General features: G+C 37.9%; 3 protein-coding genes across 4 annotated transcripts in view; 2 read left to right on the plus strand and 1 right to left on the minus strand.

Moving 5' to 3' along the window:
• The window catches only part of LOC127451021 (uncharacterized), a 29,196-nt gene extending 25,259 nt beyond the window's left edge, over positions 1-3,937 (plus strand). The window contains 2 exon segments of the mRNA XM_051715493.1: positions 3,107-3,300; positions 3,462-3,937. Of these exon segments, the coding sequence (XP_051571453.1) occupies positions 3,107-3,300; positions 3,462-3,937 (670 nt within the window).
• Positions 3,938-10,267: 6,330 nt separating this feature from the next.
• Positions 10,268-20,526, plus strand: part of zgc:172090 (uncharacterized protein LOC565611 homolog) — a 227,866-nt gene continuing 217,607 nt past the window's right edge. Inside the window, exons 1-3 of the mRNA XM_051713485.1 lie at positions 10,268-10,371; positions 11,164-11,239; positions 12,278-14,849. Coding sequence (XP_051569445.1) covers positions 11,228-11,239; positions 12,278-13,435 — 1,170 coding nt within the window. The 5' untranslated portion in view covers positions 10,268-10,371; positions 11,164-11,227 and the 3' untranslated portion in view covers positions 13,436-14,849. The remainder of the gene's footprint in view (positions 10,372-11,163; positions 11,240-12,277; positions 14,850-20,526) is intronic.
• On the minus strand, positions 14,799-18,615 carry LOC127449844 (GTPase IMAP family member 8-like). 2 transcript variants are annotated; one of them, XM_051713434.1, is made up of 3 exons: positions 18,449-18,615; positions 17,251-17,862; positions 14,799-17,086 (listed from the first exon to the last, which is right to left on the minus strand). In XM_051713434.1, the coding sequence occupies exons 2-3, from the start codon at positions 17,840-17,842 to the stop codon at positions 16,038-16,040; spliced, it is 1,641 nt and encodes a 546-aa protein (XP_051569394.1). In that variant the 5' UTR covers positions 17,843-17,862; positions 18,449-18,615; the 3' UTR covers positions 14,799-16,037. The 2 variants fall into 2 exon arrangements, with proteins under 2 accessions (XP_051569394.1, XP_051569395.1); XM_051713435.1 differs by having other exon boundaries at positions 18,454-18,614.

The raw sequence follows: 20,526 nt of genomic DNA on the forward strand, positions 1-20,526 counted from the left end.
CCCAAGAGTACATCAAAAGAGCGGTTTCCTTGTTCCCTGGGTCACATACGGCCACCATCACAGCCACCGTCCACCATTCCATTTCAGCAGGTTTGGCGCTCCAGCGGCGGTCTCCCCGCCCCTGTGCGCCCAGCTGTGAGCTGAAGATGTGCACTGTTGACTCCCTGTACTGGGATAGGTGCTCTGCATGTGTTGGTTCCCCATAGGTAACCCCATGCGACGTATATCTTCTGCTAATTCGTTTCCCTGTTTTTAAACTGTGTCTTCCTTGGGCAGAGGCCCCTCTCCAGTCACCATGTTTGTAGAAAATCCTCCCCCATAGTGTAGGACCTACCATGGGACTTCTCCACATGACATACTTCCGACAGAGCTCGGCAAGACCATGTGACATATTTCCACTCAAACTACGCCCCCAGAGAGGATAAGAGGCCACGACTTTGCTAGCCTGTCTCTATCTTTTGGGCAGTCGACTTGTTCCCGAAGGGCCGTTCGACGCTCATAACAGCATTGGGGGAGGTTACGTGTCGGCCTGGTGTGCTGGCTACGAGGCACACAGTGGTCTGCCCATCACACACTGCCAGTTCACGTAGTGGTTCATGAGTGGTTGCATACCAGCTCCTTTTATACCCGTATGTTCAGGGGAGTGGTATGCAACTACCACTCGCCAATTTTCATTGGTCTTTTTTCAAAGACCAGAGGTGTTTCGGGCTCCCAAGAGTGACCCCTAGTGTCACTACATCGACACAATGTCTCGTTCCCTCCATCAGGGAATGGAGGTTACGAAAGTAACCATGACGTATTTTAATGTTTACAGATTGACTCCATTGACTTCTATTGTAAGTGTGTGTGGCAGCGGGGGCGTGGTCAAGCATCTCTCCGGAGAGAGAGAAAGCGGTAAGGGCGCTTGCACCTGAGTTAAATTATGTCTAACACCTGTCTCTAATTTCAGTGAGCACGGGGAGAGCGGCATAGATAGAGCCACACAGCAGTTAGACGAGAGAGAGCCTGGGCACGGACTATGAAGCCAGAAGTTATTATGATTACAAATTTGAGAGTTTATTTTGTAAGCTAGTTTGTGGATGTTTTTAGACTGTGTTTTCCAACAACGTAAAGCCCTGAGAGTGTGTATGTGCTGCAGTGAGGAAAATAAAAACGCCTACCTGAACCAGGAAATCTGCTTCTCGCCTCCTCCTTCCACTGAGAAGTGCTACAGAGTGTGACTGGAACACAGATTTTAATAAGTGTTTTATCATGTTTACACACATATAATTTGTCTTTTCCTTCTCTTTTCTCCCCAAAAAGAGTGGAATTTGTTAACTGACTGGGAGCCCCAAGTGTCTGCATCGGGGGGGGGGGCACTCCCAAGGGGAAGACACCGTGGAGACCACACCCTGACCTGAATAACTTGAGTAGCTTTAAAAGTATTAATGTAATAGAATAAAACAGTGGCATTGTTAATAATAATATTTTTTAATAATATTGTTATTTTTTTATTTTTTATTTTTTTATAATACCGACCCCTGATGTAGATAGAGTGTTAATGATGATAAAATAATTTATAATTATGCTTAGCCTTTATCAAGTTTTTTCTAATGCCTGAAAGAAAAGTATCAACATTTGCAGAGCAATACTTCAGGCAGAATATTCCACCAGTCAAAAAATTGTGCATCATACATTAGAATGAGAACACAACTATTTCTGGTCTTTAAAGATACAAGAACTAAATCAATGTGGAACATTGTATCTCAAAAGGAGGACAACGTGGCCCCCCATGTGCTACTTAAAGAAATAATTCACCCAAAAATGAAAATTCTCTCATCATTTACTCACCCTCATGTCATCCCAGATGTGTATGACTTTCTTTCTTCAGAAGAAAACAAATTCAGATTTTTAGAAGAATATTTCAGCTCTGTAGGTCCATACAATGCAAGTTAATGGATGCCAAAATTATGACGCTCCAAAGAGTACACAAAGGCAGCACAAAAGTAATCCATATGATTCCAGTGGTTAAATCCATGTTTTCAGAAGTGATATGACAGGTGTGGGTGAGAAACAGATCAATATTTAAGTCCATTTTTGCTAGAAATTCTTCTTCCTGCCCAGTAGATGGCGATATGCATGAAGAATGTGAATCACCAAAAACACAAGAAAAAGAAAGTGAAAGTGGAGATTGACTGAGCAGGGAGGAGAATTAATTGTAAATATTGACTTAAATATTGATCTGTTTCTCACCCAATCTATCATATCTCTTCTGAACACATGGATTAAACCACTGGAGTCACATGGATTAGGCTACTTTTATGCTGATTTATGTGATTTTTGGAGCTTCAAAATGTTGGCACCCATTCACTTGCATTGTATGGACCAAAAGAGCTGAAATATTCTTCTAAAAATCTTAATTTGTGTTCTTCTGAAGAAAGAAAGTCAAACACATCTGGGATGGCATAAGGGTGAGTAAATGATGAGAGAATTTTCATTTTCTTTTTTTTTTTTGTGAATTATTCCTTTGAAGCCCAATGTGGCCCCTGTACCAAACAACTGCTCAACCGCCTCTATTGTGCGGGACATGACGCGCCAAGTGACCCTGCTTTTTTAGTGGTTTTTTTTGCATTCCTCACATTGTTTTGAACATGTTTTATGCGCAACAATAACTCTCTCAGTCGGCATTAAGGGAAATTTAGACCCTACACATAAACTGATTTTAATTTAATTGTTTCATACATTATGATATTGAAAATAACGTTTTTGATGTATTTGTATTTTACATGTAATAAATGTGTTCTAATAGTTGTCAATCACAAACACCTATAAAATACCTATATTTTGTATTCTTTCTTGCAAACAGCCATAAAAGGGAATGTAAATTACGGTATGTGTGCTACATTTTTAAACTGCAGCATAGAGTTTTTATTATAAAGGGGCATAGCTTTCACAACTCTGTACTCAATACTCACTACTCATGAGAATTTTTAAATGAGCTACTCTTTTACTCTTACTTGAGTAGTTTTTAGGACAGTTACTTTTATTCTACTCAAACTACATTTTTTAAGAAGTAACAGTACTTTTACTTGAGTTTTATTTTTCAGTACTCTTTCCACCCCTGAAGATGGCTCAGTAAAGGCAGGGTGTTGGAACGCTTTTGGTCCATTCGAAAGGAAATAACAGCTTTCCTAGTTCAGCTCAGGAGTCAGAAGGCAACACAGTTTTCACTTTTTTTGCAAGACGAGAGCAAAATGGATATTGATGCTTTTTTGGTAGACATCACATCACAGCTTAATGAGCTCAACGTGAAACTACAGGGTAAGAACAATTCAGTTTGTGATTTGATGACAGCTGTCCGCTTCTTCCGAAGGAAACTGGAAGTGTTCAAGGAAGATCTTCAAAGAGACTGTGCACACTTCCCAAAAGTGCAGGAATAGATTCAGGTGAGTGAGATGTTTCTCCTCATGTTGACTTCATAGATAAGCTGATTGGAAACTTCAGAAATCGCTTTGACAGCTTCAGCCTTGGACAGCAGCTCCTTCTTCTCACTGAGAATCCATTCCTCATCACAGATGTCAGGGGATTTTCAAAGGAGGTGACACAGACCTTCAAGTGGGCACATGCTGGATCTCTACAGATGCAACTGATTGATCTGCAAGCAAATGTTGCACTAAGAGAGCACTTTCAACTAACTGATCATGACACTTTCTGGCGGCAGGCTGTGTCTGAAACTGTTTTCCCTGGTCTAACCAAAGTAGCACTACACACCTTGACCATGTTTGGCTCCACATACAGTTGTGAGTCTTCTTTCTCCACTATGAACATCATTAAAAATAAGTACCGTTCTAGACTCACCAATGAGCACCTACATATGTGCATGAGAATGGCACTGACTCCATTCCAGCCAAGGTTCAAATTACTGGCAGGGCAAGCAAAAGCCCATTTCTCTCACTAAAGAAAAGGGAAGGAGAAGTGAAGTGGGAGAGAGAAGGAAAGATAAATATTAAACCTGTGTTTTTTTACTTGTTCAAAAATCAAAGCACTTTTTTGAGAAACAGGCACTTTTGTTATTTTTTTGTGAAAATGCAGTCTTGTTTTGCTTGAAATGAGAACATTTGTGATAGGCTTACTTTTATTTATGATTAGGCTGCATATTTATTTTATCTCATGTTTAATGTGTCTGCATTGAAAATGTGCAATAAATATTGTTGAAATGTTACTGAAATGTAGTACTTAAGAACAACATATGCCCCCAAATCATAGCGCATGTTAGACATTTTAATGGTTTGGACCTTTGGGGGGAGAAAATGTTAGTCACTGAAACTCTCTGAATTCTAATTGTGCTCCCCTGTTATAGTAGGTACATTGTCCTTTAAGAAGTAGAAGAAAACATCACAATCTCTCTCTGTATATCTTGAGTCATATAAATGACCATATAAGGAGTATACATAATCATCAAGCAATGTTTGCTTTTCAATAATAAGTTTAATTGATATAGCACCTTTCCAGAGCTCAAGAACACTTTACAATAGTAACACAATAATACACAAACAAAGAACAGTCACAAAACCACAGTTCAGAGTCATTGAGAGTGAATGCATAACACATTAAGATAAATAACACTGAGAAAACAAAAAAGTTTTAAATTGAGATTTAAACTCAGAGATAGAAGAGATGCTGCGAAGAGTCAGGGGGAGTGAATACCATATACTGGGTGCTACTACGCTGAATGACCTAACACCCATAGTACAGAGGCGAGATCTAGGGACAGAAAGGAGTCCGGACCCAGAAGACCTAAGCGAGCGGATCGGGTTGTAGGGGAGAAGCAATTCACTAAGATAGTGAGGTGCCAGACCATGAAGTGATTTAAATGTCAGCAGGATTATTTTATATTTGATGCGAAACAAAACTGATAACCAGTGAAGTTCAAATAGGAATGGAGTAATATGAGCTGAGCACTTGGTACGTGTAAGAATTCTAGCAGCAGGATTTTGAATATATTGCAACCTAGCAATAGAGTTAGCAGGTAAACCAATGAAGAGGGCATTGCAGTAGTCAAGACATGAGGATATAAATGCATGAACCAGTGTTTCAGCATCTTTGAGACTGATAAAGGGATGAAGGCGAGCAATGCGGCGGAGGTGAAAGAAGGCAATTATAGAGATGGAGTTAATAAGAGCTTTAAAAGTGAGGGAGGGATCAAAGATGATACCTCCATTTTTAACAGTATTGGATGGTTTAATGAGAGTGCCATCAATATCACAACTAAAGTCATAAGGAATTTTTTTCGTAAGTGTTGGTGTTCCAGTAATAATGATCTCAGTTTTATCCATGTTCAATTTTAGGAAGTTGGAATTAAGCCATTTTTTTATTTCATTTAAACATGTTGATAGTGGACTGGTCTGGAGATTTGGAGCAGATCTACAAGCTGTACATATTTGAATGTCATCAGCATAACAGTGGTAAATGAAACCATGATGGCGGATGAGTTGACCCAAAGGCAGTATATATATATAATGAATAGTAGAGGTCCAAGAACTGATCCCTGAGGGACACCTAATTTCAGGGAACCATTAGGTGACTGATAATTTTGCATTGAAATGTAAAACTGTCTATCCGTGAGGTATGAAGAAAGCCAGAAGAGAGCAGCACCAGTGACATCAACAACTGAGAGGCGGGAGAGAAGTAATTCATGGCAAACAGTATCAAAAGCAGAACTAAGATCAAGTAATAGAAGAATGGAGAGAGAACCAGAGTCACCAGTGAGTAGTAGGTCATTGACAACCCTTACAAGGGCGGTTTCAGTACTGTCAAGTGGGCGAAAACCAGACTGAAAGGGGTCAAAAAGATCACTTTGAACAAGGAAAGATTGTAACTGGGAGGCAACAACTCTTTCCAGTATTTTTTAAATGAAAAGTAAGTTAGAGATAGGGTGAAAATTAGAAAGAACAGTAGGGTCCAAGTTAGGTTTCTTAAGTACTGGAGTTACTGCCGCAGTTTTAAGTGGTAAAGGCAGAGAAGTAGAAGCTAGAGATCTGTTTATGAAATGTGAGATAGGTGCAGAGATGACAGAATGACAGAGTTTTGTCTGTAAGATATGTGTTCTTCCACTCGTCAATCATGGTACCCATATTCTGAAAAAAAAAAAAAAAACCTATTAGTGGCCTTGTTGATGTAACCATAAACATTCGTTAAAATGTAATTACACATGTTAAATTCAAGAACAACCATAATCCAGTGACCCTCATTATCACATGCAGAGGCGATAACTTTGCTGTCCAATCGATTAAACAAAAAGGCGACCCCTGCTGAGTGGGAAGTTCCATGAGAGAATAAGGCCTCTCCACCCCATTGTGACTTCCAGAATCTCACATCCACATCAGCTGAATGAGTCTCTTGAAGAAAGAAACAATTTGCTCCTTGCAAAAAAGAAAAAGTGCCTTATGTTTTACATTACACCTTATACCTCGAACATTTAAAGATAACAGAGAAAATGACCTGATTATTATAAAAACAAAGAAATGTTTTGGTATTTTTACATCACTAAAGGGGTTTCACCCTGAGCAAATGGTTATAATTACAGAATGGGCCGTCCCAGACTATGGACAATCTCATGGGAGAATTTAGTGCATTGTTTTTTCTGTGTGGGTCAGTGACGTTACACAAGCAAAGACATTTTGATGCCTTTTGTCTCTGTACAGGCAGGTAAAAGTAGGGTTGCCAAATGTCCCGTAAAAAGCAGGAAATCCTGTAATTTAGCCGAATTCACACAATTAAATTAAATAGAAGATTAAATATCCAAAAAGATTCAGAAGATTAAAAATCCAATGGATAATTGAAAAGACACATAACAGAACACATCTAAAGACACAATATAAACTGGTAATTGTATAATAAAGCAAAAACCCGCTACACTAGGAGCTTTCAAACTTTTGATGTCCCCAAATACCAATGATCCCCTTGTGAGGGACCCCCTTCCTAAAATATAAAGCTGTGAGGAAAAAACATTTGCTTTATATTGTCATTGTGCTAAAGCAAATATGAAATAAAATAATAATAAATAATGATGATGAAGCTGTGTTTATAATAATGCTATATACAGTGGTGTGAAAAAGTGTTTGCCCCCTTCCTGATTTCTTATTTTTTTGCATGTTTGTCACACTTAAATGTTTCAGATCATCAAACAAGTTTAAATATTAGTCAAAGATAACACAAGTAAACACAAAATGCAGTTTTTAAGTGAAGGTTGTTATTATTAAGGGAAAACAAAATCCAAACCTACATGGCCCTGTGTGAAAAAGGGTTTGCCCCACCTGTTAAAACATAACTGTGGTTTATCACACCTGAGTTCAATTTCTCTAGCCACACCCAGGCCTGATTACTGCCACACCTGTTCTCAATCAAGAAAATCACTTAAATAGGACCTGCCTGACAAAGTGAAGCAGACCAAAAGATCTTCAAAAGCTAGATATCATGCCGAGATCCAAAGAAATTCAGGAACAAATGAGAAAGAAAGTAATTGAGATCTATCAGTCTGGAAAAGGTTATAAAGCCATTTCTAAAGCTTTGGGACTCCAGAGATCCACAGTGAGAGCCATTATCCACAAATGGTGAAAACATGGAACAGTGGTGAACCTTCCCAGGAGTGGCCGGCCGACCAAAATTACCCCAAGAGCGCAGCGACGACTCATCCAAGAGGTCACAAAAGACCCCACAACAACATCTAAAGAACTGCAGGCCTCACGTGCCTCAGTTAAGGTCAGTGTTCATGACTCCACCATAAGAAAGAGACTGGGCAAAAATGGCCTGCATGGCAGAGTTCCAAGACGAAAACCACTGCTGAGCAAAAAGAACATTAAGGCTTGTCTCATTTTTGCCAGAAAACATCTTGATGATCCCCAAGACTTTTGGGAAAATACTCTGTGGACTGATGAGACAAAAGTTGAACTTTTTGGAAGGTGTGTGTCCCATTACATCTGGCGTAAAAGTAACACCGCATTTCAGAAAAAGAACATCATACCAACAGTAAAATATGGTGGTGGTAGTGTGATGGTCTGGGGCTGTTTTGCTGCTTCAGGACCTGGAAGACTTGCTGTGATAAATGGAACCATGAATTTTGCTGTCTACCAAAAAATCCAGAAGGAGAATGTCCGGCCATCTGTTCGTGACCTCAAGCTGAAGCGAACTTGGGTTCTGCAGCAGGACAATGATCCAAAACACACCAGCAAGTCCACCTCTGAATGGCTGAAGAAAAACAAAATGAAGACTTTGGAGTGGCCTAGTCAAAGTCCTGACCTGAATCCTATTGAGATGTTGTGGCATGACCTTAAAAAGGCAGTTCATGCTCGAAAACCCTCCAATGTGGCTGAATTACAATTCTGCAAAGATGAGTGGGCCAAAATTCCTCCACAGCGCTGTAAAAGACTCATTGCAAGTTATCGCAAACGCTTGATTGCAGTTGCTGCTGCTCAGGGTGGCCCAACCAGTTATTAGGTTTAGGGGGCAAACACTTTTTCACACAGGGCCATGTAGGTTTGGATTTTGTTTTCCCTTAATAATAACAACCTTCATTTAAAAACTGCATTTTGTGTTTACTTGTGTTATCTTTGACTAATATTTAAACTTGTTTGATGATCTGAAACATTTAAGTGTGACAAACATGCAACAAAATAAGAAATCAGGAAGGGGGCAAACACTTTTTCACACCACTGTACATGTATAAACTGAATAGAAACATCTTGAATTAAACTGAAATGTATTTGTATAGCACAGACTTTTAATAACACACATTACTGTTAATAACTACTTCACTATTTGTTTCCTAGCAACATATGAAAATGCAGAAAAAGTGGATATTAACCAATCAAAACATTAGACTATTTCTCTTGAGGACTACTTGATTACACAGCGGTCACTTGAAGAATCCAGCTCAAAATAATTCAGATTCAAGTTTGTTATTAATTCATGAAACGTTAGAAATACATTGTAATAACGTTACAGTCAGGTTAAGGTCTCAGAGGGAAGCAAATGTTGTAGAGATCATCACTTTGCATAGATGTAAGATGGATTTGCTCACAAGAACACTGTTTATGTAGTAAAACATGTTAAATCGTGAGTAACATCTCATTTCACACTCTTGTTCAAGCTCCAGTGTGAAAACACACACAAACACAACCTGACAAACAGACTCAATCGACGATTGTACAATGTGTTTTGTGTTTCTTACACAGTTCATCCGTGAGGATTGTTTTAATGTCATTTATTCGTTGTTTCCTGTTTTACTAGGCCTGTCTGAAAGTGCAATATTTTTAATTAAATGAGCGGATTGGTCAAAATCATTGATTGATTGAAATTCGATTTTGATCTGTTTAAATTAGTATTTGAAGAAACATTTAACTCCGCAAAACACATTTTTTTTAATCGATTTAATTCGTATAAATTATAATAATACATCTGACTCCATATATTATTCAGTCAATTCAAGTTCTTCTTTAAATTGAATAAAATCACATTGAAATATATTCAGTTCTGTGCTTACCATCAATTCACCTTAATTATCAATATTGCAGGAACTTGCAGGAATATGCAGGAATGCATATTTACATTACTGCTGCCTGGATTTAAATTTAAACTTACTCCCCTAAAGAAATGAACAATTGTTAATTTCACTTTTATAAATACTTTTTTCAGGTCAATGTAACTAAAGGCACTTGACATGGTTTTATTTTTTCAGTATAAAAATAAAAATGTCCATACGATCTTCTTTCTATCTAAAACTGAATTTCTTTCATCCCATCTCTACGTAATAATGTATTTGTTTTCCACAGCATTCTCAGAAAAGTCTGAAATAGTTCATTATAAAAAAATACATATCCTCTCATGGGAAGTGATGGTTACTTTGATATTTTATATTCTTATATTTGACATACAGTGAAACAGAGATGTGTGAGGCGGGCAAAATCAGTTTGTCTTAAAGAAAATCTCATTTATATCACTCATTATCGTTCAGGACAAAGTGATATGTCACATATAACTAGTTATTTTCATTCCAGTACATTTATTCAGCCATTTACTATTAATAAAAACAAAAAACACAAATAGTTTTCTAATGTGGGAACGACAAAGTGTCATAAGTTATAAAATCCATAATCATCCAATCAGAATGCGTCGTCAAGCTGGTGACGTAACAACTGTCGTCCAATCATTTATCGCTGCTGCTCGTCGCTGTTTGTGTTCGTCAGATAAAGACAGCAGCAGCGCCCCTTCAGTTCTGGAGAAGAACAGCATCACATCAATCACTTCTCATTAAACCGAAAGTAAAATTCTCTCAGACATTTTGCTGAAGCTCAACATCGGAGGACATTTTACCTCGACTGCAGTGTGTGTTCAGTAAGTATTACATCATTTCTATTCGGATTGCGACTGGAAATATGTGCATTTAACTTCATCAGTCCTTCAGCTGAATTCTAGTAGTTTCGTCGTAAAGACAATGTTGTGAGCTGAGATTGATATGTGCACAAAAGACTGCAGAGTTTGAGAAAATGGTAAACACAAAGTCATGACACATGAACATCTTATTAGTCATGATTTTGATTCAGGTTCATTATCATTTGTGAGTGCGGTTCATTAAACACATCAATGTAAGAAAACATGTTATTCAGTGTATAGAATCGCACAACTATAATAGCAAATATTGAACATTACGAGCACTTTAAACAGCTGTGCCACCGAATGTCCTCCAGAGTTGACAGGATTGAGAATAAAGTAGGTATAGAGGTACAGATACAGTACACAGACAGTGAAATGATTTTCCTGCAAATCTGCAATAAGTCAATCATATGCAATGCAATAACATCAAGTGTTGTATTGAAGATTGGGAATGCCACAAACTGATTATTTCTTTTCCTTTTCTTTTACATTGAACCCTCTATAGATTTCCGACATTTGTCTATATGAGTAAAAATACTACTCAGAATTAAACTGCGTCATTCGTTGATTTCTGTCTCTTTTTCAACATTTGAACGTTTTTATTTTTATTTTACATTACTAAAGCAATTTAGCATTATCATTATCAAAGAGCGTTGATATACTACAAATCTTATGTATATTATGTATATTAATGTATGCATATTATGTATATCTTTCATGTATACGTATTTGAATCCTGTATACATTTTTCAGTTTGGACTGCTTCATTGATTTTCCTGGAGGAAGTGTGTTTGAGTAAAGAGAACAGGATCCTGAAATGATGTATCAGGTGAGTGATTTTCATTATTTCCTCTGATTTCATTTGTAATTAAAATAAACCACTTCATACGTAATCTATAATTGGGCCTCGCAGAGTAGCGTCACACATATGTGACGGTTAATAACTGGGCCTCGCAGAGTAGCGTCACACATATGTGTTTCTGCAACAGCCAGTTATGTTACAAGCTGCCAGATTTAAATCGTACCAAGATAAAACAGCTCTAATATGCACAGTCAATACATCAAACGCAATCTTCCTCCGATGCGTGCTGCCATTTGTTTACATTAGTAGCGGTTGTCATTTGTCAAACAAACAACTACTGAAAGAGTCTTTTCAAGCACATAATATGTTTATTTTATTTAACAAACAGCTAAATTGTCTCCAAATTATCACAATAACAGTTCACATCTTGTATTTGCACAGCCATCACATCTAAATGTGAACTTCCCATGCACGCAGCTTTGTCTGCTTAGGTGCAGATGCGGTTTTCATTCACACAAACAGCAACTCAAACAGTCTTTTCAGGCATATAATTCGTTTGTTTTCTGAAACAGACATCCAAACTATCACAAAAGCACCACGATAACAGTTTAAAACTCGTATACTCACAGTGAAAACATGCTGATTGAGCGTGATTATCTGATGCACGCAGCCAAGTCTGTTTATATTAGCACTTGTCAAACACACATGCGCACGCGCGCAAACACACACACACATACAATGTCTGAGATGTCAAACATGTTCATTTGTTTTTACAGCTATAAAAATTAAATAAAACAAGTACAGCCAGCATAACCCATTTGTTCACATGCTTACTATATTATATACAGTATTTATTATTTTTTAAGACAAGAAATCAAAAATCTAAATAAAATAAAAAATACTCACCTACACTCTGCCCCTCTACCGGCTGTGTAGTGACACGTGCAAAAATAACTCACTCCAGGGGGCACTGCAGGGGAATTTAAACCCTACTCATGAAAAAAGTTAATGTCTATTTATAGAAGTACTCCATTGAGAAAATGTTGTGCTGTTTTTCATATTTAGAGATTACAGAACACAGAGGTGATGAGAGAGGAAGATGATGAACGTCGGCTGCTGTTGATCGGTAAAACTGGAGGAGGGAAAAGCTCAACAGGAAACACCATCTTTAATGATAATGTGTTTCATTCAGAAATGAGTTCTTCATCAGTGACCAGACGATGTCAAACACACACTGATACTGTTAATAACAGAAGAGTGACAGTTATTGATACTCCAGACTTTAAGTTCTCCACTGATAGAGACTTTGATTCAGACTCTGAACTGAAGAGAGCTCTTGATTTATCTTCTCCAGGTGTTCATGTGATCCTCCTCATTCTGTCTTTAAACACTTTCACAGAACAGGAGAAGGAGTTTGTGGAGTGGTTTGAACAGATCTTTGGTGTAGAAGTGTTCAGATATACTATACTGCTCTTAACTAATGATAAGCCACATATTAGACCAGTAGGAGAACTGATCAGAGAAAATGACCATCTGTTAAATCTTGTTAATCATTGTGGTGGGAGATATCATGAATTGAACAATAAAGATCGATCAAACAGAAGGCAGGTGACTGAACTCCTGGAGAAGATCGACAGAATGGTGTCTGACAACACAAACACCTGCTACAGTCTAGAGATGCTGCTGGAGACTCAAAGAAGAGCTGAAGATCAGAAGAGAAGAGAGGAGGAGAGGAAAGAGAGAGAGCGTAAAGAGGAATTAGACAGAGTCAGAAGAGAGACAGAGATTCGTGTGAGGAGAGAAATAGAAAAGGAAGGGCAGACTGGGAAAAGGGGAAACTGTCCAAGATTTATGCAGTCAAATCTGAAATATTTCTGTGTAATTATGTTTTTTGCTGTAGCAACAGGAGGTATTTTGGTGTGGAAGAAAGGGTCTTTACATGGATGGACTTTCACTAGGGGTTGTGCTACAGGAGGTTCAGCAGCAGCTGCGGGAGTTATCACAGGGAAACTCTGGAGATTAGTGTTGAAGAGTCTGTTTATTTGTTCATCTTCTCACGAGCATCCCAGAACTGTTAGTCTGTTAGTTTTGAAGACAGCAGGTGTGATGTGTGGTTCAGTCACTGGAGGAGTGATCGGTCACTATGTAGGGGGAAGTCTATTTCCTGTTACAGTGTTAGCAGGATTTGCTGGAGCTGCTGGAGCTTTTGTATCAACACACTGAAGCTGCTAATGGTTCACCACTCATGATGATTATAATGTATGTACCAGAAAGACAAGTTTTTCTACATAGTAAGAGAAGCCTCGAAAAGCCCCTCTTAAACATTCACTGCAAAACTCAACTAACTTGTGCTAATTGAATTCTTCTGGAAATGTGCACATATTTTCCTTGTGTAAATATTTCTGTATTATTGTTTTCTGTTGCCCAGGTATGAATTCTCTGAATAATAAAAAAGGTCTGAAAGAATGAAAATTGTATTTTATTAGATCTCTCTGCTGATCCATCAGTAAATACAATTGTGTGTAATTTTCAAATAGCAAAAAACTCTGTTGTTACGTGAACTCTTCTATGAACTAAGAGGCACATTCAAGGGAAGAGCAAGAACAGATTTTATTGATTATGTACATTCAACTATTGTTTTTGTACCAAACAAAGACATTAATTCTCTCAGGTGCTAGGACAAATAAATGATGCTTAATATTATTTGCACAACATAAGTTTATACTGCAATAGCAAAACATATTTCAAAACAATATAATGGAAAGTAATTTGAGTAAAAATAGATATAAAAAATATAGTGCTGCTTAATTAGTAGATATGAATATACATACACTGGCTGGCAAAAATGAAAAGTCACATACTCTAATAGTTCTTGGACCGCCTTTAGCTTGGATTCTGGCGTGCATTCATCGTGGCATTGTGTGTGTGAAAATGCTCTTACTTTTATTTGAATCAACTACATTGTGTGTCAAATAACTCATTTGTCATGAGATCATCAATACTAAAAAGTGTGAATTACTTTGAATCTACATAAGCCTAACATGTTAGACCAACAATATCTATTACGCTGTCCCAACTAGCTTTTAACAAAGTTTGATCAAAGTCTGATTAAAAAACAATAATAATAATAATGTTGAAAACTTATTGCAGCATAAATAAATTGTGGTTAATGTTATAATAATAATGAATAATAATAATTCCGGAACCCTAGGATCAGCGACTGTATGCCAACGCGCTGACATGTGGCATTTCCGATCAGACGTTTACATCGGTTTCACTATGGTTACCTTCCCACATGACACAACTGACAGCAAATTAAATCAGCAGCGTGAGAGACGACGGTTCAAATCCACAGTGAAACCAGGTGGTGACCACATTTGCATAATCAATGACAAGTGTAATTTGGAGGTTGCACTTTTGCCTCTAACATTACATTTTCAGTCCATTAATGGTTAGGTTAAGGTTTGGGTTGGGGGATAGAATCCATAAAATATGCATTCCTCTTCACTATACAGTTGTGCTCAAAAGTTTGCATACCCTTGGAGAATTGGTAATATATGTACCATTTTTAAAGAAAACATGAGTGAGCAGGCAAAACACATCTTTTATTTCTTATGGGATTCATATTCAACTGTAGGTTATAACAGAAGGGCACAATCATAAAACAAAACATGGCAACAAAGAAAAAACTGAAATGACCCCTGTTCAAAAGTCTGCATACCCTTAGTTCTTAATACTGTGTACTGCCCCCTTTAGCATCAATGACAGCGTGCAGTCTTTTGTAATAGTTGTCTATGAGGCCCCAAATTCTTGCAGGTGGTATAGCTGCCCATTCATCTTGGCAAAATGCCTCCAGGTCATGCAAAGTCTTTGGTCATCTTGCATAAATCGCATGTTTGAGATTTCCCCAGAGTGGCTCGATGATATTAAGTTCAGGAGACTGTGATGGCCACTCCAGAACCTTCACCTTTTTCTGCTGCAACCACTGGAGGGTCAACTTGGCTTTGTGCTTAGGGTCATTGTCATGCTGGAGAGTCCTAGAGCGTCCCATGCGCAGCTTTCGTGCAGAAGAATGCAAATTGTCTGCCAGTATTTTCTGACAACATGCTGCATTCATCTTGCCATCAATTTTCACAAGATTCCCCGTGCCTTTAGAGCTCACACACCCCCAAAACATCAGTGAGCCACCACCATGCTTCACAGTGGGGATGGTATTCTTTTCACTATAGGCCTTGTTGACCCCTCTCCAATCATAGCACTTATGGTTGTGACCATAAAGCTCTATTTTGGTCTTGTCACTCCAAATTACAGTGCACCAGGAGCTGTGAGGCGTGTCAAGGTGTTGTCGGGCATATTGTAACCAGGCTTTTTTGTGGCATTGGCGCAGTAAAGGCTTCTTTCTGGCAACTCGACCATGCAGCTCATTTTTGTTCAAGTATTGTCGTATTGTGCTCCTTGAAACAACCACACCGTCTTTTTCCAGAGCAGCCTGTATTTCTCCTGAGGTTACCTGTGGGTTTTTCTTTGTATCCCGAACAATTCTTCTGGCAGTTGTGGCTGAAATCTTTCTTGGTCTACCTGACCTTGGCTTGGTATCAAGAGATCCCCGAATTTTCCACTTCTTAATAAGTGATTGAACAGTACTGACTGGCATTTTCAAGGCTTTGGATATCTTTTTATATCATTTTCCATCTTTATAAAGTTCCATTACCTTGTTACGCAGGTCTTTTGACAGTTCTTTTCTGCTCCCCATGGCTCAGTATCTAGCCTGCTCAGTGCATCCACGTGAGAGCTAACAAACTCAATGACTATTTATACAGAGACACTAATTGCAATTTAAAAAGCCACAGGTGTGGGAAATTAACCAAACAGCCAGACCAAAAAGACCAACAAGTCCGCCACCAACAACTGCTCCACCAACAGCTCCAACAAATATAGTTTCTATAACAATTACTCCACCAACGACTCCACCAACTATAATGCCGGCTCCAATGGCTAATATATAAAACCAACGTCGATGCTTGGAAAAAAATTTTTCAGATCCACTGTTTGTTTCAGACTGTGATCTGACCTTTTCCTCTGTCTCCTTCTTCACTCTCTCAGTCTCATCTTGTCTTTCTGTTTCCTGTTGTTGTCTTCTCTCCTCTTCCTCTCTCTGTCTCCTCTCTTCCTCCTCTTGTTTAAATCTCAGAGCATCTTGATACATCTGATTAGTGTAATGTCCTCCTCCATTCTGATCTATCATTGTGTCAATCTTCTGCAGTAGTTCAGTCACCTGATCTCTGTTATTCTGATCTTTATTATTAAACACATGATATCTGCCTCCACACTGATCAACTAGAGATCTTAATTTACTGTTCTCCTCAATGAGTTTCTCTATGGACTTATCTTCTAACTGATCTCCATGAGTGAAGAGAATGATGGAGTATTTTAACACTTCCTCTCCAAACAGCATCTCAATCTGCTCAGCGATCTGTTGTTCCTGCTCAGTGAACCTCATATTGACAGGAAACACAATGAGAAAAGCGTGCGGTCCAGGACTGTATAAATAAACACTATTTGCTATCTCTTTCACTAACTCATCAGGATTCATGACTGTATCAAAGAATCCAGGTGTATCGACTACAGACACATTTCTGTCTGAAATAGTGGCTTGATTCTCTGAGCATTTAGTGGTTACTGAACTTGTGCTCATCACAGACCTGAACACTTTCTGTCCCAGTATTGTGTTTCCAGCTGCACTCTTTCCAAAACCACTTTTACCCAGAAGAACAATTCTTCTGGATAAGAGACTGTCAGCAGGAGTGTCTTGTGTGATATTTTTTGGCTGATGTCTCTTCACTGTAATCTGCTTCAGTTTTCTTGTTCCTTTTACTGTTTAAAAGAAAAAAAGAAATTAGGACCATTTTATTTTCACACAGTAAAAAGTACTTTTAAGATTTTGTGCACGCAGTCATTGAGAAAAGAGACAAAAAGACAATTTGTCACAATACATATCATTTGAATATTTATTTGATAATTTATATTAAAAGGCTCACCAACTGTTTTAAGACATGTCTTGAGGATTTTTGTAAGCAGCATTTTAACTTGTTCACTTTTTTTTTTTTTCTTGTTGTTGAACACAATGTATCTCCCCTCATATTTCTGAATTTGTTTCTTCAAGGGTTCAGTCTGTTTAATGAAATCATCTATTGTCATGTTTTCTTCTTCCAGTTCATCTCCTCTGGTGAAGAGAATCCAGGTGTTCTGCAGACGGTTTTCTCCCAACAGCTTCTCAAGCTTCTCCACGGTTTCTTTCTCTTCTTTAGTGAATCTGTCAGCTTTGATGACCAGCAGAAACACACAAGGGCCTGATTCACATTTCTGAAACACACTCTGATATATCTGCTGAATCTTTTCTTCACTCATTTCAGTGTCACAGAATCCTGGTGTGTCATAAACACTGACTGGTAATCCACAGACAGTTCCAGATTGAACAGTAATAGCTTGTGTGACAGAAGTGGGGCATTTCATCGATATGAAAGCTTTTCGTCCCAGGATTGTGTTGCCGGTTGCACTCTTCCCAGCTCCTGTTTTCCCCAGCAACACCACATTCAAACTTGATTTTGGACCCTCAGAATTTTCTTCCATTTTTGATGTGTAGCCTAAAACTATATAACATAACTTAGTGTGAGAAAGTGTGCATCTAGAGTATTAAAAATACATTCCTTAGATGCTTAACATTTTAAAGTTATACAGATTATATGTGTTTTAAGAACCTTTATAGGTTGGGCTATACCTCTTGGTAAGACTTTGTGATTTATATTCCATTACCATGTCTTTAGAAATACATTAACTAAATAAAACTGGTTTGTTAGCACCGAGTTGGAAAGATATTATCCTGTTTGTGAAATTAGATGTAGATTGCTTATCAAGAAAAAAGTGAAGTTTAGGTATAAAACTCGATATGTCTATGTATGCAAATTCCGGAAGTGCGAATCTAACAAAAATGTTCTTTTAAGATAAACGATTTAAGCCTCTGCAAACAAAAGAGAGACACGTGAAATATTTAAAGACAAAATGAGAATCGCGTAATCAAACATTTGGAGAAACAAGAAAGAGAGACATTTTCGAAATGTGATGACGCACTTCATACTTCTCACTCATCGGCTGTATACATTTATTTTACAGTCATTTACACGACATTAACTAATTACAGTTGAGATGAAACCAGTAAAATAACGTCTTGAAACGTACCTTACAGAAAGATAAGCAGGAGATCTATGAATTTGTTCTTCAGTTGTACTGTGATGTAACTTCGAGCTGCTCGTGAAAGCTGAAAAACACTTTCAGTTTCTAACTATAATTGCAGATGGGCGGAACCAAAGTCTGTCGGCCATCTTTGAAACGCTCTCGGGAGACTATTTCCAGTCATGACAGTGCAGCTCCTGTATACTAAAATGGAGAAAGACCAACATCTCAAAATCGGTTGGTCAATATTACGATCACAGAACATATTTCCAATCATCAATAAAATCTGACAGTACTGGAATCATAAATGGTGCTGCTTTACCTCATATTACACTAAAAAACGCAATGTTCCCGTCTTATTATAGCTAATGCGCATGCGCTTTGTCGAGTTGATTGACAGTTGATGCCTGAATCTAAAAGGTGATTGGCTCTTTTACCTGTAAGGCGGGACTTCCTTTCTACATCCGTTGACCGTTCTAATTTCTCCCATTCATTTTAATAGAAGTGGCCCGTATTTAAAAACTAAATATTTCACATTTAATTCATTTGTTTTAAAGATCAATTCAAATGGATGAAAATGTGTTTATATATATACTGTATATATTATTACTAAATCTTTTGTCAAGTGAGTATATGGTGTATAGTGTTTTGCACTTGAGGTTTAACAGATCATGCTTAGTATGACTGAAAAGAACTAAAACACTTTTTCCAAAGGCAACTAAATTGTAAAAACAAAATGTTCAAGATAAAACTTAAGCGCTAAAAGAATATAAAAAGTACAACCCAAATTCCAAAAAAGTTGGGACAGTATGAAAAATGCTAATAAAAACAAAAATGAGTGATTTGTAAGTTATATTCACCCAAGCTCTACAACTAAACATTATATGATGTTTTACCTTGTGAATTTCATTGTGTTTTGAAAATGTACAGTAATTTCAAATCAGATGATTGCAACAAACTCCAAAAAAGCTGGGACAGTCAAGTGTTTATCACTGTGAAACATCACCATTTCTTCTAATAACACTTATTAAGCATTTGGGCACTGAAGACATGAGTTTGTTAAGTTTAGGAAGTGGAATTTTCTCCCATTCATCCATTATGTAAGTCTTTAGCTATACAATTGTACGGGGTCTTCATTGCCATCTAATGCGCTTCATAATGCGCCACACATTCTCAACTGGAGACTCTCTGCTTACACATCCATGCACTTGTAATCTGGGCAGTATGTGGTTTGAAGTTGTCTTCCTGGATAACGCAGGGACATGATGGCAGTATACGTTGCTCCAAAATTTGTACATATCTGTCTGCATTAATGGTGTTCTCACAGATGTGCAAGTTACCCATGCCGTGGGCACTGACTCACCCCTGGCCCATACAGACACTGGCTTTCGGAACTGACGCTAATAACAGCTTGGATGGTCCTTTTCCTCTTTAGCCCGGATAACATGATGGCTGTGTTTTTCAAAAACTATTTGAAATGTGGACTCTTTAAGACCAAAAAACATGGTTCCACTGTTCTACTTTCCATCTACAGTAAGATGAGACCGAGCCCAGAGAAGTTGGCAGCGCTTCTGGACAGTGTTGATGTATGGCTTCTCCTTTACATAGTAAAGTCTTAACTTGCACCTGTGGATGCAGCGGCGAATAGTGTTGGCGAATAGGTTTACTTACGTTATCCCAAGCCCATTTTCATGATATCCATTACAGATGAATGATGTTTTTTAAGACAGTGACATCTGAGAGATCAGAGATCACGCGCATTCAGAAGTGGATTTTGTCTTGCCCTTTACACACAGAGATTTGACTAGATTCCTTGAAGCTTTTAACTATATTGTGCACTTTAGAGGGTGAAACGCCCAAAATCCTTCCAATTTGTCTTTGGGGAACATTGTTCTCAAAGTGCTGGATTATTTCCTTAAGTATCTGTTGGTAAATTGAGTCAAGTCTCTAATGATTCTTGCTCTTGAAGGACTAGGCTGTTTTTGGAGGCTCCTTATATACTATAACACAATCACCTCACCCATTTAATATCTCCTGTTTCACATCGCCTTATTTCAACTCATCAAATTGTTATTAGTCTTAAA

This window comes from Myxocyprinus asiaticus, chromosome 13 (assembly GCF_019703515.2).
Source record: "Myxocyprinus asiaticus isolate MX2 ecotype Aquarium Trade chromosome 13, UBuf_Myxa_2, whole genome shotgun sequence".
NCBI lineage: Eukaryota > Metazoa > Chordata > Actinopteri > Cypriniformes > Catostomidae > Myxocyprinus > Myxocyprinus asiaticus.

Coding starts and splice junctions, on each gene's coding strand:
- LOC127449844 (XM_051713434.1), bottom strand. CDS start 17,842: ATGGAAGAAAATTCTGAGGGTCCAAAATCAAGTTTGAATGTGGTGTTG. Junction 17,087..17,250: donor GACATGTCTTAAAACAGTTG/GTGAGCCTTTTA, acceptor TCTTTTAAACAG/TAAAAGGAACAAGAAAACTG.